The sequence below is a fragment of the Mesoplodon mirus genome, assembly GCF_964341445.2.
Source record: "Mesoplodon mirus genome assembly, chromosome: 4".
NCBI classification, from domain to species: Eukaryota; Metazoa; Chordata; class Mammalia; order Artiodactyla; family Ziphiidae; genus Mesoplodon; species Mesoplodon mirus.
The window spans coordinates 63,704,365-63,728,211 of record NC_138979.1 but is presented as its reverse complement, the minus strand read 5'-3'; the positions used below and the strand labels follow the sequence as shown (position 1 = coordinate 63,728,211).

General features: G+C 52.0%; 1 protein-coding gene across 1 annotated transcript in view; it reads right to left on the bottom strand.

Annotated features, from left to right (window-relative positions):
• Positions 1 to 505: 505 nt before the first annotated feature.
• LOC309802853 (coiled-coil domain-containing protein 33-like) overlaps positions 506 to 23,847 on the bottom strand; it is a gene marked incomplete at both ends in the record, with an annotated part of 72,309 nt that continues 48,967 nt past the window's right edge. The window contains 7 exon segments of the mRNA XM_082618740.1: positions 506 to 685; positions 1,329 to 1,523; positions 14,309 to 14,380; positions 15,347 to 15,480; positions 22,332 to 22,341; positions 23,095 to 23,180; positions 23,183 to 23,189. Of these exon segments, the coding sequence (XP_082474866.1) occupies positions 506 to 685; positions 1,329 to 1,523; positions 14,309 to 14,380; positions 15,347 to 15,480; positions 22,332 to 22,341; positions 23,095 to 23,180; positions 23,183 to 23,189 (684 nt within the window).

Here is a 23,847-nt window from a genome sequence, read left to right as displayed (position 1 = left end):
GCCTGAGGCTTGGCTGGCTCGGCATCCCAGGGAAGGCTCCTGGAGCTGGAGGGGTGAGGGGAGGAGAGAGCCCTGAGCTCTCTGCAGGGTTGTGACCAGGGAGGGATGCCTTTGTCTTTCCCCTTCCTTCTTGTCTGCCTTTCCCCTTCCATGGTGCCTTCCCTTTTCCTTCCTTCCCTGGCCTTTACCCCTCCTTCTTTCTCGCCTGCACTACCTCTGCTCAGAGGCACAAGAGGGGCGTCATGAGGCCAGGCTGTGGAGGCAGCAGGCATTGGTTTATTCAAAGTCTCCAATGGCAGGTCTCAATCTTTACTTTCAACCCAACTGATGGCTGAGCTGGCAGGTCAGGCCCGGGAGCCGCCTTCCCGAGGGGCAGAGGTGAGAGGAGTGAGTGTAGAAGATGGCCTCGGAGTGCTCTGGACCTGCCAGGGAGGGTCCCACTAGGGGTGGGCAGGGGTGCTCCATGTGGGAGCATCCTGGGCACACCCAGCAGACAGCACCTTTCCTATTCGTCCGATGGGACATGTTCCAGGAAGGTGCAGAAGTGCCAGGGGAAGATGCAAAGGCTGTCGGTGGAGAGGGTCAGGTCCTGGGAGGAGGAGGCCCAGGGCTTCCCTATGGCTCGGTGGCCTTGGCTCCGGCCTTTTCTCAGGATCTTCCGGAGCAGCGTTCCCCATGGGATCTGCTGTGGAAGAAGGGAAGAAGTCACATGTGAATTCACCCATGGTGGTTGGGACAGGACTTCAATTGGAGCCTTTGACTGGACTGTCTTTCTGGTGGCTTGTCCTGGAGCTTTCTGCATCAAGGGGCTAGGACTCAGCACTGAGCCTTCAACAAATTAAGGCATCACCTCGGCTGGCTGCCTGCACCATCCCTCTCCCAGCATCTTGTCAACTGGTAATGGGAAACCAGACCAACTCCCACAATCAAGAGTAGAGACTCTGTGACCAAAGACAATATCCTCTTTGCTTTGAGTCCTACTTTCCTCTTTCAAAAGTTAAAACTAATCTTTCTGGGGCTTCCCACTACCCAGAGGACAAGCTCTCGAGGAAGTTCTTAGTTGATGGCTACTTGAGTCAGAGGAACCCAGTCTTACAAGTGTTGCAGGGGTTGTTTTGAAAGAAATCACCTAAAAGTTCCATTCAAAGGTGAAGAAACTCTGTAAGATGAAGACTCCACACCCTCCACCAGTTTAGGGTGACTCATATATAGAGTGTGCCTAAAGCGAAGGTCCACTCGCCACCCAAGGAGTGAACAGCTCACAGGTGGCAGGCAAGTCCCTTCTCCAGGCCCCATCCCCACTCTGGCCCTGGAGGGGAGACACTCACCACTGATTGGGACATCTTGGGCACCTGAGGCTCTTCTTCTGCTTCCTGAGAAGTGGATGTGTTGGAGCCAATTGTGGAGCTCACTGTGGCCTTGGACCAGGACTCACAGATGGTACCTAGCTTCTCGTCTAAGATCTTGGGGTCCAGGATGGGCAGAACCTTGCTGTTATTTGGTGTCAAGAAGTTTTCCGGCCTCTGGGAAGAGAAGGTGCAGAGACATTGCTCTCTGCCTTTCTACCATCAGTGTGCCTTTCTACATCCCCAAGCCGCTCCTCCTCATGACTCAGGAGGCCCTGCCTGCCTGGGCCCTGTCTACCTCCCACCACCTGCCCCCTTGCTCACTGTGCTCTAACCACACTGTCCTTGCCTTTTCTCCAACAAGCCGAGCTCTTTCCTGCCTCAGGACCTTTTTATCTGCTGTTCTCTCTACCCAGAGAGCCTCACGAGTCTTTACATGCCTGTCCCCTTCTCATCATTCAGGTCTCAGCCCAGATGTGATCTTCTCAGAGAGGCCTTGCCTTTGAGATAGAGGCTCACCCCACCTAGAGTAACCCCTCCTCCAATATACTCTATTCACATTATCCCATTTTACTGTGTTCACAGTACTTACTCTACCAGAAAATTCATTTCCAAAAAATGTGTTTACTTGTGGACTGTCTGCCTTGCTCCTCCACTCTCCACACTCAAATGCAAATTACCTGTAAGCTGGGAACTCATTTATCCCTAGTGTCTGCCTCATTGTAGGTACTCAAGAAATATTTGTTGAAAGAATAAACAAACCGTGCCATCTATGACCCCCACCCTTGGTGCAGTAACAACAGATTCGAAAATCTCCATGTTCCTTTGACACCCTTTGCTGTGTAGACTTGCTTTCCATTCCGTCTCCTTGTCATCCATCCTCTCATCTTCTCAACCATTAAACAGTGTCTCTTCTCTCTCTACTCTGATGGGACTCTTTCTCCATCCATGTTCTTTTTCCTAATTCTCTTCTTCCTCTCTTGACATGACTGCCACTCTCATCTCTGCTTGTTTAGAATTTAACCCCACTCAAATACCAGCCCTTCCAGGAAGGCTTCAGGGCCTCCACCCACACTTGCTCAAAGCTTTTCCAGGTTCTCCCAGCCCAGCAGTTGGTTCTCTCTGCTCTCACACTGTCCTCTAATTCCAGGCTTATTTGCCATTATTGTTTTTCTGAGAAAACTTTAAGTTCCTCGGGCTTAGGGACATGTCTTATACTCCCACTGGGGAGAGGTTATTTGAAAGCTCTGCTGGAAATCCATGGTTAGCCCCCAAAACATGCCCATTCTTCAAAGAATCATGCAGACTCAAGTTTGTAGGGACCTCAAAGATGACCCGCTTCCACTCTACATCAGCTGTTGGAATCCTGTCTTGGCCATACAGTAGACAAATATTCCACTGTCTAGAGTGTTGTGCTAGAAAGAAGCAAATAGAACAGTGGGCACAGTGCCAACCAAGACAGATGTGCTCAGGGTTAGAAGTGCCCAAATGTCTGACCCTGAACAAACAGAGAGAATGAGTGCAGGTGGGCCTCTCTTTAAGTGGAAGCTCTATATGAAAAACCACTAGGATCCTTTAAATAACTACCCTTTAAAAATAAATTTGGTGTGCAGAAATTCATTAACAAAAAGCATTTTCAGTCTTGCATCAATAGATTAAGGGACATTCATACAAGTACAGAGGTATCCAGTCCAGTCTGGGCCTCATCCGCCCCTCCCTCTACCATCAAATAGGTACCAGGAGAAAGCTGCTATATGAAGACTCCTGGGGTGGGAAGAGTGACGCATTGGATGGCTCTGAGGCTGACTTTGGCACTGACTGCACTTTATAACCAAGACTTCTGGGGCTGTGTTGTCCCTGGGTATTAGACCTGGCTGTCTCTCTCACCTGCTCCTCTCAGTAACTTTCATTCATTCGGAGGCTCCCCACTGAACATGCCCTCTGTACAGCATCTGAGTCAGATGGTTTGGGGTTTTCTAGTTGTCTGTGTGTTTTAGATAAGAAAAAGCACCACATCTGTCTCCTGTTCAGAACAGCTGAACACAATTGGCTGTAGCAGAAAAACTACAGAATGTGTATTAGATGGATGGCTGGGTAGATGGATGTAGGAGAGAGGGAAGGAAGAAATAACTAGCCAAGGCAAAGACCGACTCGCCATTGACCAGGTGGCCCCTGGGGCTGGGGTGAGATGCTGATTCAGGACGTGTAATGACATTTCTCCTCATTTCCAGGCAGAAAGCCAATCTTGATGCCCTGGATTTCATAGACTGCCATCTAATCCAGTTAGGGGAGGAAGTAGAAGTAATGAAATCAAGGGAGAATTCTCCAGAGGCGCCCTCATCAGTTCTGAAAGCAGGGACACACTGTTGAGAGAGTCTCTTCCTCCACAGCCTGTCACCCTGACATCCACCCTGCATGGCCCCAGTACCAAGTGGGTCAGCTCAGTGACCCAGAGCTGACACTTACTGGGCCCCTGATCAGAACTGGGCACTCACTAATTTTATGTGGATTCTGAAATTTATTATGTATAATTAATTTAATTTCATCACAAAGATGAAATAAAAATGAGACGGACCCCTCAGTCCAGACCACCCCATGAGTCTCCAGTGGACAGAAGTGTTGTTCCAAGAAGAAGGAAAGGCAAGGCAGAGTATCTATGGACTTCAGTCTATTCCGCCCATCCCACCCCCTCCTGACCCCCAGCTGCTCTTCCTGTAGCTTCTGCCAGACTCAGTGGTCCTGCTCTGCCCTCTCCATGGCTGGCTCTGGCTTATACCTGCTTCCACAGCTGCTTCACGAGAGTACCTCTCCAGCCCTCACCCCTGCAGGTCTCCCAGTGAACTTTGCCAGGATCCATCCCAGCCTGGAGTCTGGGGTAAGATGGGTGGGTGACTTTTATAGAAAAATCTTTACACTTGCACATAATGCAGGCCCCAAAGGGAAGGTCAGAGGCAGTTGTTCTAGTCATGTGAGGTAAGGGTCCCAGGAGGACCACAGTGCTTCACATAGTGCTTAAATTCTCTCTATTGTTCCCTTACATTACCTGTCCAGACTCATCAGCTTCAGTCTGCCTACATTTTGGGGAGGGGCTTGTGCCCCCCTCTCCTTGCTCCTCATGGGAGGGACCTTGTCTGAGACTACAGGGAGGAGCTAGGCTGCTGGAAGCGGTGGGTCAGGGTGGAGAATGGGGGAGAAACAATGCTAAAATGGGGATGGAAAGAGGGGGGAACTCTGGGGACTAGCTCTTCCGTATTCGGGCCCAGACTTGCCTTGCTCTCCCGCCTTCCTCCAGGTGGGGGAGGAGGCTTCTGGCTCACCCCACAAGCCTGCTTATTTGCTTTTCTATTTGGCAGGCTTTGCCCTGCCTGCAGAGGCAGCTTGGGGCTGACAAGTGGCCCCTCACTCTGTGGCTCCGTGGCTACAGCACATCCTGCTTCATTAGGACTGTAATTAGGAGACCTACTTTGAAAGCTCAAAGTGATGCATGACCGCGCACTGGCTCAGACTCAGCGCCCAGCCCACTGTTCCTTGTCCTGCTGCAGCTGTCCCACACCACATGAGTGGATGGTGGGGAGAAGACACCCCTTCTTCTTCCTTCTCAGCCCTCACTGTTGCCTGCAGAGGGTCTGTTGAGACAGACCAGGCCAATAGCATAACAGGTTCGAGGATTCTTGGGTCACCTGTTTCCCCCTCCTCCTCTAACATCTTCTGCCTCCCTCCTACCCAGTCCATCCCCTAGGTCCCTGATCATGCAAAATGCAACTGTTCCAGCCTGCCCTGGCAATTACAGACTAGCCGAGCTGCAGCTGCTGTCCTCGGTGCTGAAAGTGCCCGTCTTGCGGCCTGCCTGCCTCTCGCCCCGCCCTGAGCCTTCTTGCTGGAGCGCACAGGCTCTTAATTCAATTAGCTGGCCCTGAACCCTCCCCAGGGAGCCTGGAGCGGAAACTGACAAATTCTGTTTAACAAAGACATTTGTCCCCCGCCCCGCTGGCTTTGGGCTCTGCCCGCCTGTATCCTGCTCATTAGGTATCTAACAAAGTGCGTCCCAAGAAATCTGCTTCCAATCGCTAGTAATTCAGGAGGCCTGATGCAATTTTCTCCCTGATAAGGGTGTCTCGCCCGCTGGCAAGTGCCATAATAAGCCCTGTGCAGCGGATCCCCCATCAGTCGCTGCTTTGTCATTTCCTGTGGCTGCAGTTGTATGTTCTTATCTCTTCAGCTGAAGGAGTTTCAACGGGTCCCTCCAAGGGGGCTTGCTGCCTCCCCTGCATATCGTAGGCCTCATTTATGACAAGCCATGTGGTCTTGCAGCTGCGGTGGGGTTTGAAGCTCTGAGTCTGTCTGCCAGCCAAGAAGGGCCCAAGTGTTAATCCTCATTGGGGCCATGATTCAGTCTCCAGAAAATGGTGTCAGAGGGTTAATCTAAAAGCAAGTTGTGACGTCAGAGGAGGGGAGCCAGTGATAAAGATTTTTTAAAAATTCTGGCAGGGATTTTATTTATTTATTTATTTATTTATTTATTTATTTATGGATGTAGTACCATTCTTTTGTCTATCTATCTATTTATTTATTTATTTTTGGCTGCGTTGGGTCTTCGTTGCTGCCCGCGGGCTTTCTCTAGTTGCGGGAGTGGGAGCTACTCTTCGATGCAGTGCACGGGCTTCTCATTGCGGTGGCTTCTCTTGTTGCGAAGCACGAGCTCTAGGTGCGTGGGCTTCAGTAGCTCTGGCTCACAGGCTCTACAGCACAGGCTCAGTAGTTGTGGCACAGAAACTTAGTTGCTCCGCGGCATGTGGGATCTTCCTCGACCAGGGGATCGAACCCGTGTCCTCTGCATTGGCAGGCAGATTCACAGCCACTCTGGCAGGGATTTTAGTATTAAATAGAGCCCTGCCTATGGCTCAGTGGATAGGCTGTGGGTTCACTCTTGTTAGCCTGAAACCTGGTCTTTCTGCACTTAATTTTTTCCCTTGGGTTCCTCTTATTCATATCTAGAGAGACCCTTCCAACATATAGGTCAGATGACATCCTACTGCTGCTCAAAGATCTTCCTTAGCTTCCTATTACTCTATGATGAAGTCTATACCCTGTATTCTGGCGTTCAGGCCCTCCAGAATCTAGGCCCCATCTCACCCTCCAGTCTCACAGCCCACAACAGCTTCCTCATGTCCCACGCACTCCAGACACTGTCGTGTTTCCATGGCTTTGTACTTGTGGTTCCCTCTCCCAGAAGAACCCTTGCCTTGCCTATTTCCAAGCCACTCTTTGAGGCAGAGTGCAAACCATGCTTCTCTATGACTCTTCCCCTGACAATGCAACTACCTCAACTAGAACCCTTAGCAAGATGAATAGTGATAATCTTTTGGGGTGCTTTACTGCTTGGCACAGGTTAAGGATCTAACAAATGGTTGATGAATTCATGCCTGAATGACCTTGGCTGGACCAAGGGTGCACATGGTTTTGCTAAAAAGAGGTCTAAGGCTGTGGTAGTCTGGCTTTGAGATGGGAAAAAACCCAAGAGCAGCCCCCACTTTCTGAGAAGTCTGGTCTGGAAGCTTCTGCCCTGTCTTACTTCCTCTCCTCCCCCTTCTTCAATCCTTCAGCTATGCATCGGGCTCATGTGGAGAGCCGAGCAGGCCAGGGGAAGGCCCAAATGTCCAGTTCCTTAGTCATCCCTGCATCCTGACTCAATCCACTCCATCTGTGGCTGGGAGTCACAGGCTCACATTCTCAAGGCAACACAGGGTGGTTGGTGAGGCATTCAGGATGAGCCTGCAGTATGGCTCTGGGTCCATTCCTGCCCACCCTGGCCTGGGAGCTCACAGGCCAAGAAGCAGGTCTTCATTTTCTCTATCTCCTCTATAGCTCCCAGCTCAGGGCTCTGGCCTCTAGAGAGATGATTGTCTGTCTCTTCTCCATTTCTTCATTCTCTGAAAAATGGCTGTGAGACCAAATGTGGTGCTGGTGACGTTTATCTTCAGCACTTGACAAGGCCTCCTGATGTCCTTACGGATGTGAATCTGGTGGAGCAGCTGTCATGAGGGGCGGGCGCCGAGTGATGGATTAGCAGGGCTCTGTCGTTTCCCTCCCCCTGGAGCTCTGTCGTCATCCCTGATGAGTTCAGCATGTTTGTCAGCAACTTGGGTGAACGATAGTAAGCGCTCCCTTTACTGAGTGTCTGCAAGACCCTTTGCTGGGCACTTACACATGCTCCCTTATTCAATTTTCACTACATTTCTGGCTGGTAGGGATCACAACCCCTTTCTATGGATAGAAAAGTAAAACTCATGGTGGCTAAGATCATGTGGAAGATCCAGAATTCAAACCCAGATCCAAGGAGCACGCTCTTTAGTGCACATTGCAGCAAAGTGTCCTAACTACATGCACAGATGACCCGGAGCTTGGAGTAGGGGTGGAGGTGGGGCTGTGAATGTATGACGCATGATGAAATCAGGGTCCAGAGTGATCTCAAGCCCAGACAATATGCTGAGACAAAGAAGGTGCGTTCAAAATAGAGCAGCAGAGGTTCAAGGTGAAGGTGTGCCCCCTGACAGCGGCTCACATACCACACAGGACTCCCAGGCTCTAAATGGACCCCACAACCTTGGTTAGGAATAAAGCGAATGATAGACTTTGGCTGCACCAAAGGGGAGAATGTGTTTGCAGAGAAAGGATGATAGTCCTATTTTACCCACCAGTATTGATCCAGCTCCACAGTTTGGGGCGACACTTTAAGAGGAGTGTTGTCAAGATGAGACAACCAGGAGGATGAGAAGCAGAAACCCAGTGTGACAAAGAGCAGTCAGAGGGAGAGTTGGTCAGGCTGGAGATGACACAACTAGTTTGCAAACAGCAACAGGGCTGACCTGGACATGGGCGCTAACTTCTCTGGAGCCAGTCTCAGGAAGGAAAAGGCAGGATTGGGGGAGGCAACTGGAGAGAGATAGGAGGAAGAGGTCTACAAGGGAGCTGATAGAGGCTGGGGAGGGCTTCCTGAGAGGAAATGAGGTCCCTGTCACAAGAAGTGAGCAATCAGAGTCTGTAAAACCCTGTGTGTTGGAGGGAGTGTCAAATGCCCTCCCTGAAGTGGGGAGCATGGGGGGAGTCTCATAACCAAGAGACTGTTGGGGGAGCATGGAGCACTGCTGGGAGGGGTTCAGGCATTGTGAAAAGCAGGCAGGAGCCTCTTACGGTGGGATGGTGAGCCCTGACCCGACGCTGAGCATCTGTGAGCCAAGGGCCAGGCTGTCCCCGGAGAAGCACGGGCTCTCCCCTCTCGCTCACCTGTCCCCAGCTTCCTTGGGTCATATGTGATGATCTCTGAATTGGGCCTAGAGTCTGAGCAGGTGGGGAAAAGGGTACCTGTGAGCTGGGGAGGGATAGGTCTTTTCCTCTGTCTCCTGCCATGTGGCCTGGGAGAGTGGGAGGACAGGGAGGTAGGGGTCGCAGGGTGAGGTTGGGGGCCTGCGTGTAGGGCAGGGAAGACAGGCAGGGATGGTGTGAGGTTGAAAGAGGGGAAAGGGTATTTTTCTTTGGATTCATCATTAACCTTACGGTAGTGTTTTCAGAGCTGGAGTCTTGGGCGTGGAACAGAAGCTCCCAGAGGATAGAAGCAGCTGAGGAGGCTGCTGTGCCACCCTGGACACTGGGCCTTCTGGGCAGCTGGGCTTGGTGAGGAAATGGAGGACGGCTTGTGTTGGGGCTTCTCTGAAGACCAGCCCAGGGCTGACATGTGTGGCTTTCCAAAAATCCATAAGAATTCTTCAGAAGTCAACATGTTTCTGCCTGTCCCCTGCCCTCCACTCCACATCTGCTAAACAGCCACTTGTCCCCACTCCAGGCTGGTCTCCAGAAAGAGTGGTTTGAATAAAAACACCGGGGCAGCCTTTTACACGGCATCAAGGACCTGCCCGCACCCCACCCTCCCTTGAGGGGAACAGGGAGGGGAAGGTCAGATGGGGCTGTGGGAGCCGCCCCTTCCCTCAGTGGGGGATAGCAGGGGCCACCTCATCCTCTCCTTAAAGGCACGCTGTCTGTGCCAAATCCAAAGAAGCAGTGGGTTTTGAATCCTCCAGCATCTCTCAAGTCTGTGGGCTAAGGAGAGGGGGCTGCTCATCTGAGAGGCTCTGCCTCTGCCTGGTGCCCTGGCACGCTGCCTGGGCAAGACCCTGGATCCCAAATCCCAGCCCCAAGTGGGCCTCTGTTGCTGAACACCCAGATGACAGCATGGACTTGTCCTACCTCATGGAGAGGCACATTTCCAGGCAAGGAGGCAGGAGTCGACACACTGAGCACCTACTGTGTGCAAACCAGGCTCTAATCCACATAGTCAGCCTAGGAAACCTGGTCAGTTGTCTCACTTCAAAGAGGTTGTCTGCAAGCTGGAGGGCACCCAGGATGCTGTGGGATCTTGAAACCAGTTCATTAAAAGAGGCAGACTGCTTAGCCTGGAGAATCATAGACTCCTGGGGGACCAGATCACACTCTTCAAAGAGAAGAGGCCAAGATCAGAGAGTGAATGGAGGAGACTAAGGGTTTATTCATGTATGTATATATGGAGTAGTCATAGGCTCATGGGTTCTCAGAGGCTAATGGACCTCCAAGGTGAACTCCCACTGAACAGGGAATAAAGGGAAGTTTTCTGTGTATACACAGATGTCTGTGTTTTTCTAGTTTTTTGTAGCTATATGTAGTTATACATGTATGTACTCATCTACACACACGACCCTAGCTTAAGGCAGAACACTCTGAGCAGCAGGTGTCCACAGAGAAGTTCCATCAGAGGGAAAAAGCTCAACCCATCACCAGCAGAACCAGCTTCAGGCACAATATCCCAAACCAGGAAACCACTCCTTCTTGCCATTGACTATGACTGCTAGTCTGCCTGCCAGCGTGCTGGAAGGAGGCTTGCAGGGGTTGCATTGCAGCCCCAGAGGGCAGAGTCAGGAGCCTGGGGCAGAGGGAGAGCCCCTGGAGGTAGGGTGGGCTCAATGTGGGGTGAGCATTTCTATCAGCTGTAGGCACTGAACCATGGGATGGACTGCTTCTAGAGACAGTGAATTGCCCCCTGACATGGCAGAGCAAGAGGAGAGGCTGGGGGCTTCCAGCTCTGTGGCATGTGGGATCTTCCCAGACCGGGGCACGAACCCGCGTCCCCTGCATCGGCAGGCAGACTCTCAACCACTGCGCCACAGCGGCTGGGCCTGTGAGTCATGGCCTCTGAGCCTGCGCGTCTGGAGCCTGTGCTCCGCAACGGGAGAGGCCACAACAGTGAGAGGCCCGTGTACCGCAAAAAAAAAAAAAAAAAAAAAAAAAAAGTCGGGGGAGAGGCTGGGTTGACCACCCATGGTGGATGGCATCAAGGAGATTTCTGTCCCGGGTGGGCGGTGGAGAGACATCTCTGTGGTTTCTGCCTATTTGGAAATACCACATGTTCTTGTTCCTGGAGCTCTGAGAATGGGTGATATGGAGCAGTGGGTGTGGGGAAACTGTGTTCCCCAAAATGTCAGTTAACCAGGATGGCCTGTGCCCAAACCTCCAGGGCATGAAGGCTCTCAGGAAAGAGGCTGTGTCCTCAAGTGGGAGGTACCCAAATAGGACAGACATATTCATTTGTTCTGAAGCATCTCCTCTCTGTAGTACAGCTGTCTATGAGCAAGGAGTTGCCCCAAGATGATGCTGTTAGCCAGGTGGACGAGGGGCCCTGAGAGGCCCATTATCACAAACCCCGCTGCAGATGGAATATCCACAGGACTCTAAGATCTCCAGGCTTCAGGTAGTGGCTCTTGGGGTTTTGAGCAGTGTTTGATTTAAACAGTGGAAGAATCGATAGTTCTGGTCCTAGGTCTGGCGCTTCCTTCCCACGGACTGGAATGCAGAGATGAAAGCTGGGTACCTCTCACCATGAACTGGTGGCCAACACCTTAGGTGAAACAATAAGATGGAAGGAACCGGGTCTTCTCTGTTACAGCGGCTTGGCTGGTAACCTTACTCAGAGAGCACATCAAATCCAAAGAGCCTGTCTGAGCACTCCCTATCGTGTAACCTCGTTTGAGTTTCATCAGGCCTCATATCATGAGCTGATATCTGCTCATGAATTGATTTGCTCTTATCTGGTCCACACTCCCTGCTCTCTAAGAATGCAAGTTTTATGAAGACAGGGCCTTTTTCTCATCTTTTTCAATGGAAGATTCCTAAACCCAGGACAGTATCTGCTCCACAGCCAGGTGCTCAGCAAAGATTTGCCATTGCATGGAGAAGAGCTGTGGTATTACAGAGAAGCCGATGGTGAGGAATGGAGCTGGGGACACGCTGTAGATGCAGTGCCATCTGATCTGTTCATCAACACTCTCCCACCTCCACATGAGGAGGATGACAAAAGGGCTCAGACACTAACAGAGAGCCATGTCCACGCCTGAGGGTAAATTCAAGCAGACGGGCTCCACGGCTGCCGGCCTCTTCCTCTCCTCATTGCATTCCAGAAGGGCAGCCAAAACTCTAGTCCTCATCAAATATATGTGGGATAAAAGAACGAATGAGCGGGTACCATGGCTGTAAGATTATGCCAAGTCCATCTTAGCTTTTCATATTAAGGCCCCCACATTGGACTTCAAGCTTCTAGAATCAAAGTGAGTCAGTTATTGGCCAGTTCTCAGATAGTTTCACCAAGAAACAGTTTAACCACAAAAAGACTTCTCTTCTGTGTGTGCCAATGCGGGTGTGAAAACATCTGTGCATCAGTTTGCTCGGGTGTGGGAGCATGTATATATGCAATAAATGTGTGCACTCTTGCAGAGGGATGTGTATGTTTGTGTTGCATGTCTTTGCATATGTGATTGTCTGTGTATGGGTATTCAAATGTGATTGTGTGAGACTCTGTATGTGTAGAACTGTGTGTGTGAATTCTTGGCTGCAGAATTTGAATTTCCTCCAGTCCTATTTTCCTGGTACACACCCAATCTTGATCTCCTTTCTTTTCCTTTCTTCTCGGAAATCCACTACTGAAAGGTTTTTTTACCCGCCTCCAGGGGGAGGGGGCTGGGGGAAGGGGAAGCTAAAATCACAAGGCCCAGATCAAAACACTCAGCAGCTAAATGAATTCGGCAGCATTTTCCCGCATGACTTGGAGGGATAATTTAGTGAAGCCACCAGCTGGAAGGAAAGGGATTAATTCTGCACTTAGCCCAGCTCCAGTGAATAATTCATCACTGAGACCTTTGTGCCCAGCCCCTGGGCAACTGGGGAAGTGTCCTGCCCACCTGCCTGTTGCCTGCCTGGGTCCCCCAGTGCCCTGACCAGCGGCACTTGACACTTCTTTCGGTTCTCAGGACACACGTGCCCTAGCGAAGGTGTAGGAGGCAGGGGGAGGTGAGAAAGGGGCTGGCAGTGGCCACTGACAGACTCTAGACCCTGAGAAGAGCCATGGAGGGTTGAGCTCCAATCTGGGATATCTGGGATCCCTGCTTCCCCTTTCTTGGGGTCTTTTGTTGCCTCTGTGTTCCCTCCCCTCTCCGTAACTTCTCCATCCTGTACCTGGTTTGGTGGTGATGGTGGTGGTGTGGATGTCAAGTTGTATCTAACAAACTCTCTCTCACCAAGAATTAGAGGAGTCTCTACAGGGCAATGTGGAACATTCCACAGTGGGAGTGTTAATGGGGAGGTTTCAAACACTCACGAGAGGCCTTGCGGGGAGACAGTTTTGGGTGGGTACCTTCCCAGATAGACCTCTCAGACCCTCCAACAAGGAACTCCCTGCATTCTTCACAGGTAAGGTCACAGGGCCAAGTGTTACCCCAGAGCTGGTGACTATTTTTCCTGGCATGGGAAGCTAGCAGGAGTGGGCTAATCCAGACATCAGCCCCTGTAAGCATTTCCAGAGGGTCATGGTCCTCAACTGCCCACATCCCAGTTTCATGCCTCTCTCAGCACCACAGAGAGAAAAGTGGGAAAATTCCAGCCTGTCAGGTGCACTGGAGCCAAATGACCCGAGTCCAAGCTGGACTTCAGAGCCCAAGTATAGCTGATAGAGGAAGTGATCCCATCCATCAGGCAGGGCTCAGTCCCTGGGGACTTTCAACTTGGGGCAACCCAGCTGTGGTGGGCAGGATTCCAAAACTGAGCCTACAAGATTCCACACCTTAATCCCTGAAACCTGTGAATATGATGAGCTTTCACTCCTGTGATTATGTTAACATGACACAGTTGACCTTAAGATGGGGACATTATCAGAGTGAACCTGACCTAATCACATGAGCCCCTTTAAAAGCAGAGTGTTTTCTCTGGCTGCTGACAGAGGAGAAAGTCAGAGAGCTTTGCAGTGTGAGGGGGATTTGATATGCCTGCTGGCTTAAAGATGGTCGAGGCATTGTGAGAAGGAATGTGGGCGGCCTTCAGGAGCTGAGAGAGGCCCCTGGCCAGCAAGGAAACAGGGACCTCAGCCCTCCAACTGCAGGGAACTGGATTCTGATGACAGTCTAAGGGAGCCTGGAAGCACACTCTTCCCCAGAGCCTCCAGATAGGAACAGAACCCTGCCAGTATCTTGATTTCAGCCGTGCTGTGTTGCATTGCCTACCTACAGAAGTGTGAGCTCATAAGTGGGTGTTGTTTTAAGCTACTAAGTCTGTGGTAGTTTGTTACACAGCAACAGAAGCTAATATCCAGTTCACACTTGTAGAATCTTGATCCCAGTAAGCCAGGCTTGGCTTGGGCTGAGTTAGAGGCTGACTCCCAGGTCTGAGTGGCCCTCTGTTCTCAACTCTCTCTTCCTAATCTCAGGTTTTTCAAGCCTTAAATCACCCTCAGAAATTTCCATCCAAAACAGCAGCCCCATCCTTCTAAAAGCCCCTGGCACCAGCCCCTGAATAAGGCCAGCGATTGAAAAGGAGGTTGGAACCCACGGAGAGGCTACAAGAGCTGGCACATGGCTGCCGGCCCCTGAGCTTCCCCTGACCCACAGTCTTACCTCAGAGGAAAGCAGCTGGAAGGAGAGATCCGCCATGGGGACCTCACCATTTATGGTTTTCAGCTTGGTGTCCTGGAGGAGGAGAAGGGAATAGTCGGCTACACTGGACAGGGCAGGCAGCTTCTGCCTCTGCTCTGCCCATTGTTTCAGATTCCCTGGGGAAGTACCTGCTGGACGCTGTGCCCAGAGAGTGGGAGGGAGGCGGTAGCTGGTCTCCCACTCTGCTCACCCTCACTGCTTCCCATACTACCCTTCCCAACTCCACAGGGGACCTGACTGGCTCCTTCAGACTTGCCTCCTGGCAGAGTGGGGAAGCTCCAATTTGTTGAGGTCTATTATGTCAGGCTGGCCAGAGTATTTTAGGGAAAAAGGTGGCATAGAAATAGACAATGATCATAATAACACATTGATTCTTATTGAGAACGTATTCTGTTCTAAGTGCTTTACAGGTATTTCCTCCAAAAAACCTCATAGCAACCATATGAGAAAAGTACTATTACTATGAACCCATTTTACACACAGGGAAACTAAGTCACTGAGACCGAGTAATTTTTCCATGGTCATGTAAGCTGGTAAGTAGTAGAACCAGACCGTCTGGCTCTAGACTCTCTCACTATGCAGAGAAAGAATGTACGGCATGTTGTTGCTATTTTAGAGATGGGCATTCTAAGGTTCAGAGAGGTTAAGTAACTTGCCCCAGGATCTACAGTGAGGACTAGGGCAAGTCAGGATTTGAACCCAGGTCTGGCTGGTTAAAAGTCTGAACTCTTGCTGCTATCCCCTAGGGCCTCCCTGTGCTTCTCGCAAGTTGTCTGGGGGCAATTTCATCACAAGCCCAGGAGTAAGACTGAGTTTTGGTGTTGTGGGTACTCCTCACACCTGACAGTGGTCAGATTACCTGGTGCGGGTTCTGGTGGAAGCTGCTGGAGAAGCCAGATTCGCCTCTGTTGGCGGGGGCAAGGTGGAGCAGGTTGGGGAGGGGTGGGACCAGGTGGATCTGCCATGGACCCTGTCTAGGGGACGGTGGTGGGTACTCACGGTAATGGGGAGCTTCTCCACACTCAGCCCATTCAGGCCCTTCCCTGTCAGCATCTTGCGGTACAAACGGCTCTTTAGCAGCAACACGGAGATACCCAGGGGTTTGTTGAGGGTCCATGGTTCACTGCCTTTCACTGTGGAGGTAGGACGGGCTGGAGTTCCCATCAAAGCCCCCAGCCCAAGCTTCTTGGATCCCAGTGTCTGAGGTCCTAACGGGGCCCATCCTTTGGTACCTGACATCTAATCTCCCATCCCTCACCGCCCACCTGTTTCCTGCCTCCTGGCCTTTCCCTGCAAAAATCTCCCCTTCCTCCTCTGCTCTTCAGGGCTTCCTGAGTTCAAGACCAACTCTAAACATATTCTGTGTCTCTGGGTGTTCATACAGCTCTCCCTTGCTTCTGTCCTTTGGGGGCTTCACTCTTATGGTGTGGAACTAAGACTGTGGATCAGCCGGTCTCTGAATCCTGTCTCTGCACAAAGCTCCCCCTGTGAGCTCTGAGGGCTCCTCCCCTCCCGGAAAGGCACTGTGGACGGGGTGGTGGTGTAATAATACGAGGGTCTAGTGTGGGAATAGGGCCCACGTGTCCTGGCTCATATCCCAGTGTTGTCATTGGGACAAGGAAGCCAGCCAGGGGCTCCCCAACCTGTCTGCGCACATGGGGAGGCTGCCTCAGGACCCCTCACCCACCCCCACAGGAGGCAGAGGCGGGATGGTCTGAACACCCTTCCATACACATGTCCTGGTATGTGGCAGCCCTGACATGGCAACGGGGGTCACTTACTTGAAGACGAGGAGTAGTACTCCAGCACCAGGGCTGTGTCCTCTGAGAAGCTGGTGGCTCCATCTCAGCCTTGGAAGAGGAAGGACTGATTCCACAGGGGCAGCTCTGGGGGTCCCCCAGGCTTGGACAGCTGAAAGGAGAAGGTGGGAGAAGGTGGTGAGGCCACAGCTTCTCCCAAATCAAAGGATGTCCAGATATTTGGTTGTGTGCATGTCTATATATGTCACAGATGTTTGTCCCGATTATAAAAGCAATAAATACACACTAAATGAAGAAACTTTGGGAAAAAAAGAAAAGTAGAAAGATGAAAAAAAAATACCCACCTAAATTCTTACACTAAAGACAATGGTTCATAAGATTGTGTGTTTCTTTCTAGTTTTTTCCCTATGCCTATTTTGTATATAACTGTCATCCTAACATCCTGCCTTTTTCATTTACCATTAAAACCTAAGCATATCCAGAGTCCCAAGTAACACTAATTACTCAGCTTTAGTAGCTGCAGGATATTCTGTCATGTCCAAGTGTCCTGGTTTCTCCCTTCCCATTTGTTCAATAACACTGCATTGAATGTTCTTTGATACATAGCTCTGTATCTCAGATTATTTCCTTAGTTCAAGTACCCAAAATAGAATTGCTGAGTTAAAGGACATGCATATTTTAAGGTACTTGATTCATCCTGGGTAAACTGTTTTCCTAAAGAGTTGCACCAGTGTTCCCACCCATGGCTGGTGGTGTCATAGATGCCAAATTAGACGAGACCTCTGCCCTTGTCACCAGCCCTTCTCTTCCCTGCACGGGTTTCCCAGCCCCTCGCAGGAGCCACGGCAGGTCTTCAATAGGGGATTTGGGGGACTCGATGGCATGCTAAGCCAGCAGCTGGAGCACACATGTGGGTAATATTTAAACAACAAAATAAGACAACATAACTACAGCCCCTAAACAAGGGACTATCTGAGACACTCCCGTGGGTGATCAGAAAAGCCATCTTGGAAGAAACAGGACCAGAGGAAGCCTCTGAGGGAAGATCTGGCAGACTGAAGGGAGGGAGGATGTTATTCTGGGTGGGAAAACAGCCTAAGCAAAAATGTGGAGGTGGCATCAAGCCTGGCATGTGTGGACACCTAACATGAGGAAGGACTCCAGGGGAAGGAGGTCTGGCATCTGCAAAGGCCAGAAGGTAGTGAGTGAGGAATGGGACTTGGGGGCATCAGCCTGTGACACCCAGCAGGCAGACCTGCATGGTCCCAACACAGGCAGAGGCTGGGGGCCATTGGCACAGACTCTCCAAGTGGCTGCCTTGCCTCTGCCCCCAGCCAGGGGCTGTCAGCAACAGTGGCAGCCACTCCCACCTCCCGCTCCCCTGCGGGAATCAGTCATCACTTGAAAAGGTCAGCACAAAGGCACAGCCAGCCCTAGGAGTTATTGATGCAGGATCGCGAAATATCATTGTGGGTCCACTCCCCCCGCCGTGGCAGGGCCCTGATGCCTGTCACACTAATGTGTCTGCTCCTGTTCTCCCAGGCCCAGCCTGTGGCCCAGCTGTGTCTGCCCCTGCCCCTGGGGAGATGAGCTGCAGTCACTCTGAGGCTAGGGGGCCCTGAATACAGGGACAGTGACTGGGGTGATGGGAGTGGTCTTGAGAGCAGGTTCTAGTGGCAGCTCAGGGACAGCCACTTGGCCACCAGGCCAGGCCAGAGAAGCTTCTCTGGGTTCTGTGGTGCCTGGGAATGGCTGTTCAGGATTTATCCCTAAACCAGGCTTTTCCCAGAGCCACCCCATTCTCCTGAATCCCCAAGGGGCATCCACACAGCCTGGACCATCTGCCAGACACTAGGGCACTCAAGGAGGACCTGTGACAGCCCCCTCCGCCCCATCCCTTGCTCCCACCCAGGAAGAGGGGTGTTTAATGGATGTTAGCTGTCCTCTCTAGGGCCTATTAATGTGTCTAAATGGAGTCTACAAAGCAAGAAACAGTGTCTGCCTGCCCAGGAAGGACAGCTCCTTTCCTGAATGGTTTCCCAGATAAGTCCCTGAGGAAAGAGCCCTTGAGACCTAGAATTGGGGAAGGAGGGTCAGCCTCTCTCATGTGTGTATGGGGTGGGGCAAGGAATCAAGGTTAAACCACCTTCAGAGTCTGATGCCAGGGAGCTGGCGAAGGTGCTGGTGGCATGTGTGGTGGGGGGAACACTACGAGTGGGGAAGCCATTCCCCACAGATGCTTATGGGAAAGACTCTGGCAGGCTGTGCAATAAGGAATGTGATTAACCTTCAGCTGTGATCTTCAGCAAAGCCATTAACCCCCAGCCACTGAGGCAGACCTGCCTTCTCTGGGGACAAAGCCTTCATTACATGGGCCTATGGTCCCTCCTCCCATTTCCCCAGGGCCCACCCACACCTACACCCACACCCACACCTGCTGTTGCCTGCTCTGCCCAGATGTAGTGGTGGCCATCCTGGGAAGAGTAGCTGCTGGGGCAGCTGATGCTGGGTGGCTAGGACACCTAGGCTCTGGGCCCAGGTTTGCCTCAACCTTGCTGTGTGACCTTCAGCAAGTCCTTTCCCCTCTCTGGGATCTGGTTTTGTCATTGTCCGGTGAGAAAACATCTTATGCTCCATGCTTTGAAAGGCTGTTTTGAGGGTGGAAGGAGGCAGTGGATGTTTTGCTATGAAGGTGCAAGTTCAATTTAACTGAACTCAGCAAATGCTGATTGGCAGCTTCCCCATGCTAGTGGCCTCTGGGGTTCAGCAGGGCATATGGGAGAGCTAGAGCCAGACCCTGCTCCTCTCTGGAGCTCATCGTCTTGCAAGAGGATAGGACACACACACACACACACAAAGACACACACACACACATCCCTATGATCCATGCAGAGGCCTAAGCAAGTCGTGGGATGTGGAAGCTGAATGTCTGAGGGGAAAGCTATGACTTCCAACCTGGGGAGGGGAGGACCTTAGGGATCGTGCAGTAGGTAAGAAGGTGGAAGGGCATTCCAGACTCAGAGTACAAAGCTCAGGGCTTTGTCCTGTCCATGGTAGGGACAAGGAGTGCAGGGGTAGGACCTAATCCTGGGCAGGGGGTCACCCTGACCACTTGTCACAGGATGGATGGGATGGGAGTCTCCTAGTGGAGGCTGCTGCAATGGTCCGGGCAAGAGAAGATGCCAGCGAGGTCTATGGGATGGACAGGAGCCCATGAGAGCTTGGGTACAGACTGCTGTGGGGGCTGAGCAAGGAGATGAGAGTGGGCACAGACAGCTTTTTTCACCACTGCTTGTGTTTCATCAGCCAGGAGCTCTATCAGCTCTGTAGCAGGCCAGGCCAACAGGAGCCACCTGTTGGGCAATGGCCCCCCTCAAGAGTACAGGGTGCAGGGCAGGAGTGACTCCCAAGTCCCACCCTATGTTGGGTCCCACAGGCTGGGCCAGGTCAACAAGTGCATGTGATCAAATTCTGGCAAAAATAATGAGAGGAGGGAGTCTGCTGAAGGGCAGCTGGAGGGGAGGTTTGCAGCTCCTCATAAAAACCATGTGTGGGACTTCCCTGGTGGTGCAGTGGTTAAGAATGCTCCTGCCAATGCAGGGGACACGGGTTAGAGCCCTGGTCCCGGAAGATCCCACATGCCGCAGATCAACGAAGCCCGTGTGCCACAACTACTGAGCCTGCGCTCTAGAGCTCGCAGGCCACAACTACTGAAGCCCACGCGCCTAGAGCCCGTGCTCTGCAACAAGAGAAGCCACCGTAATGAGAAGCTCGCGTACCGCAACGAAGAGTAGCCCCCGCTCACCGCAAGTAGAGAAAGCCCGCACGAAGCAACAAAGACCCAACGCAGCCAAAAATAAATAAATACATACAGTTATTTTTTTAAAAAACACACACATTTGTCGGAAGGGGAAGCTCTCTCTTCCACTGGTCTTGGTCATGTCTGCTGGGGGGGCGGTGCTAGGAACATTTTGCCCGCTGAGCTCCTAGCCAGCTGAAAATGGCAATCCAGGGGTGTTGGAAAGATCCTGAGTCCTTGCAGATGCTGCTGAGCCCAGGCATCAACCAATTCTGGCAGCATCTTCATGGGGACCCCTCCCAATGTGTCACAGTAAATATCCTTAGAGTTTAAGTCCATGTGAGTTGGGGTTTATATTACTTGTAGCCAAATGTAACAAGAGCAATGGTGAGGCTGGCCTCAGAAGGGGCATTGGCACTAGGGGAGGGGCAGCTCTGAAAGTGTCTGAATCCGTTTAGCTTCCACCTTGGACTTGGACATTTTGCACAGGTTATCCCAGTAAGTTCTCCTAATAGCCTAATAAGGTAGGAATCAGGAATTGGAGAAATTAAGAAGCTTGCCAAAGGTCACACAGCCAGTAAGTCACAGAAGATGGGTCAAACCCAGGTCTGCTAGGCCCTCAAATTCCTGCCCAGAGTGATTTGTCATGATGGGCAACTGGTGGGACATCACAGCATCCCAAGATGTCAGAGAGACAGGTCCTAGAAATAACCCAGTCCAACCGCCACCCGCTCAGCTGAGATGAGGGGACTGATGCTTGGAGAGGGGACAGGGCAGGGGTCTGTGTGAGCTGCTGACTGGTGCCCCTTCCAGGTAGGGCTCTGCCCACTCCCCCCATCTCCCCACCTGGGCCACAGAAGCCTGCCCCTGTCCTCTCACTGCTGGCACCTGGGCACCTCTGCCGGCTGCCAGTGAGTTCTCAACCTGGCCCAACTGCCATGGTGCCGGGTGACTTTCAGCAAGCATCCTGCCATCGCTGGACCCCTGGCCTCGAGTTCCACACATGCAAGAGGCACTGGGGACACCTCCCTCACCCAGACTAGTTAGGCAGCAAAGGCAGCAAGAGAGGCCCCGGGGTAGGGAGGGGGCTCACTCATTAAAGCAGCCAGCGCTTCCTGCCCCTCGGGACTGCCTGCTGATTGGTTCATAATTTTCTGGGCAAATGCAAGGCCACGTGTGAGATGACTCTGGGGAAATCAGGTTGAGGATTGGTTTGGGTTTGAAGTCTCTGTCCCCCGAGTCCCCCTTTGTCCCACCCCTCCTCATCACCATCACTCTTGTTCGTGTCTAAGCCTTCTTCAAATGTCTTTGCCTTTAAATGAAGGCTGGGGCTCCGAAGGGGTACCTCATTCTGTATTTGCCACGCCAGACATGAACTCTGGTTGGCAGACAACAGGAAGGACTTCCCAAGCTCTCTTCTTCAAGGCCCCTACGAATGTTGGGACCGTCGTGTGGGGCAAGGTCCCACTGAAGTGTAGACTATAGGAAGAGATTGATGAGGCCAAGGCCCTGGACCCAGCCACAATCTGCACACCCCTCCCCGACGTACTCAAACCCACCACCCTCCTCTCTAACCCTGATGTGTATCATGTCCGTGCATCCCCAGCTCCACACCTGTGCTCTTGTTCTCAATCGCCCTGCACCAACATTCCCCTATTTAAAACTCAGGAGTCCTATGTCGGGACACCTGTTCAGGCTTTACATTCCTCTCACCTCCGGTTAAAAAAAAAAATTTTTTTTATTGTGGTAAATAGGCATAACATAAAATTTATCATTTTAACCATTTTTAAGTGTAGAGTTCAGTGGCATTAAGTACATTCACAATATTGTATAACCATCACCACCATCTATTTCCAGAACTTTTTCATCATCCCAGACAGAAACTATGTACCCATTAAATAATAATAACTCCCCATTCTCTCCTCCCCCAGTCTCTGGCAACCACAATTCTACTTTCTGTCTCTATGAATTTGCCCGTTCTAGGTACTGAATGTAAGTGGAATCATACAATATTTGTCTTCTCTCCTCTGATTTTTATAGCTCTGACAGTCCCTCCTGGTTTGTTATTAATTATACATTATCTTGTGTTGATATTTAACCTTTTCACATGTGTGACTCCTGTCTTCATCAAACCAAGGGCTCCCTGAGGGCAGCTTCTCCACAGCACAGACAGGCATGGCCCTGGGTTGGGATTCAGTAAACTCTTAATCGTTAAGTGAACGGCTGACTGAGTGAGTGAACGAACGAATGCACACGTTGGTGAGTTACTAGAGGTATAAGCCAGAGAGAGGGCAAATGAGGGAAAGAGCCATTCCTGAGGGCACCCATCCCGGCTGACCCGAGGAACATCAAAGTTCATCACAGATGGGATAGGGAAGGAGAGTGGGGTGATGGGAAGCCCCAGGGATGCCGGGTCCCAGTTTACCTGATTGACTCTGGGAAGGCAAAGAGACAGGGGTCAGCACAGGAGTGCTATGGGTGTCCAGCACTGTTGGCTCTGCCCAGCCAGGCAGCCAAGGACTCCCACGTGTGCTCTGGATTGACGTGAGAGAGGAGAAGATGAAATCGCCCATGTAGTTCAGGTCTGGACACCCTGACAGGTGGTGGACATTGGTCCTTCCGATCGCTGGTCCAAGCCTTGAGAAAGCCTTGGTCAGGAGATGGGCTGTAGCTCCCAGGTTCCCTTCCCCATGACTCACTGTGGCCTTGACTGAGTCCCCTCCTGTGGACTGTGAATCCATCAGACCCAAAAGAGGCCTGGGGAGGAGGGGGGATGAGCCAGGGTTTGTGCCAGGGAGACCTCCAGGAGGGTGAGGAAGGGGACTCCTAGGCAGGGCTAAAGGTCATGAAATTGAGAAGACCCTTAGGCTGCCTCCTCTGGGGATAGCCACTTGATGGTGCCTGTCCCTGAACTAGAGTGGGAGAGGAGCTGTGGATGTGGTGGGTATAGATGGGGGGACACTTTTGGAGGGGCTGAGGACCCTTCTCCTCTACGTGCTGGCTCCCCCCACTCCAAGCCTGCTCTTGTGAAGGGTCTGAGCTGCCCCTTTCCAGGGCTGTGGCAGCTTCCTGGGACCTCAGCCCCAGTGGGGAGGTTTGTTGGGCCTTATGGGGAGGGCAGGTTTCTAGCCTCCCCCCTCCTCTATCCCCCACCCCTCCCTCCCTTCCCAACCCCGCCTGGGCCCCACTCCCTGAAACTCCTCGTAGCTGGGAACCACCAGGGCAATGACTACCATGGGGCCGGGGCTGTTGACCACGGGCTCGTTGACCCCCAGAGAACGACCTGGGTAAGAGAGGAGGCAGGTGAGCCCTGGGTGGCCTTGGGCCCTCTCGGGGACATGGCCAGCCCACCATCTTTCTCCCCAACAATGAGACCATCCCTGCATCCACGTCTCTGCACATGCTCCCGCCTGCTCCTGTCTCGGTTCTTGAACAGAGGTTCAATGCTGCCCTCCTTTAGGCCCTGGGCCAGACATTGGGAAGGCAGCAGGAGAAGACACCGAATCTGTCCCCACATACCTCCACTGCCATCCCGGCGGCTCCTGATCTGGCTCCTGGTCCTCACCTCTGTCCGCTAATGGGCTCCCACTCCCCCTTCAGCCCTCACCCCAAACCCCACCCCCCAGCTGTGGTTCCTTTTACTTCTCTGACCCCTCATTGGCCTCTGCTTCTACTCCTGCACCCAACCCATTCCCTTTCCCAGGCAATCTGGTACCCGGTGACAAAAGCTGCCTTCTTAAAAATGAACTGGATCATCTTATCCCCCTGCCTGAACCCCACTGCCCTTAGAATGGATTCCATAATTCTAACCATGATAGCCAAGGCCTGTACGGGTTGGCCTGTCTGCTGCTCAGCCCACATCTCCTGCAGCCTCCCAACCTCTTTTGTCTCACCCCTCCAGCGTGCCCCACTTGTTTCTGCTTCAGGGCCTTTGCTTGTGC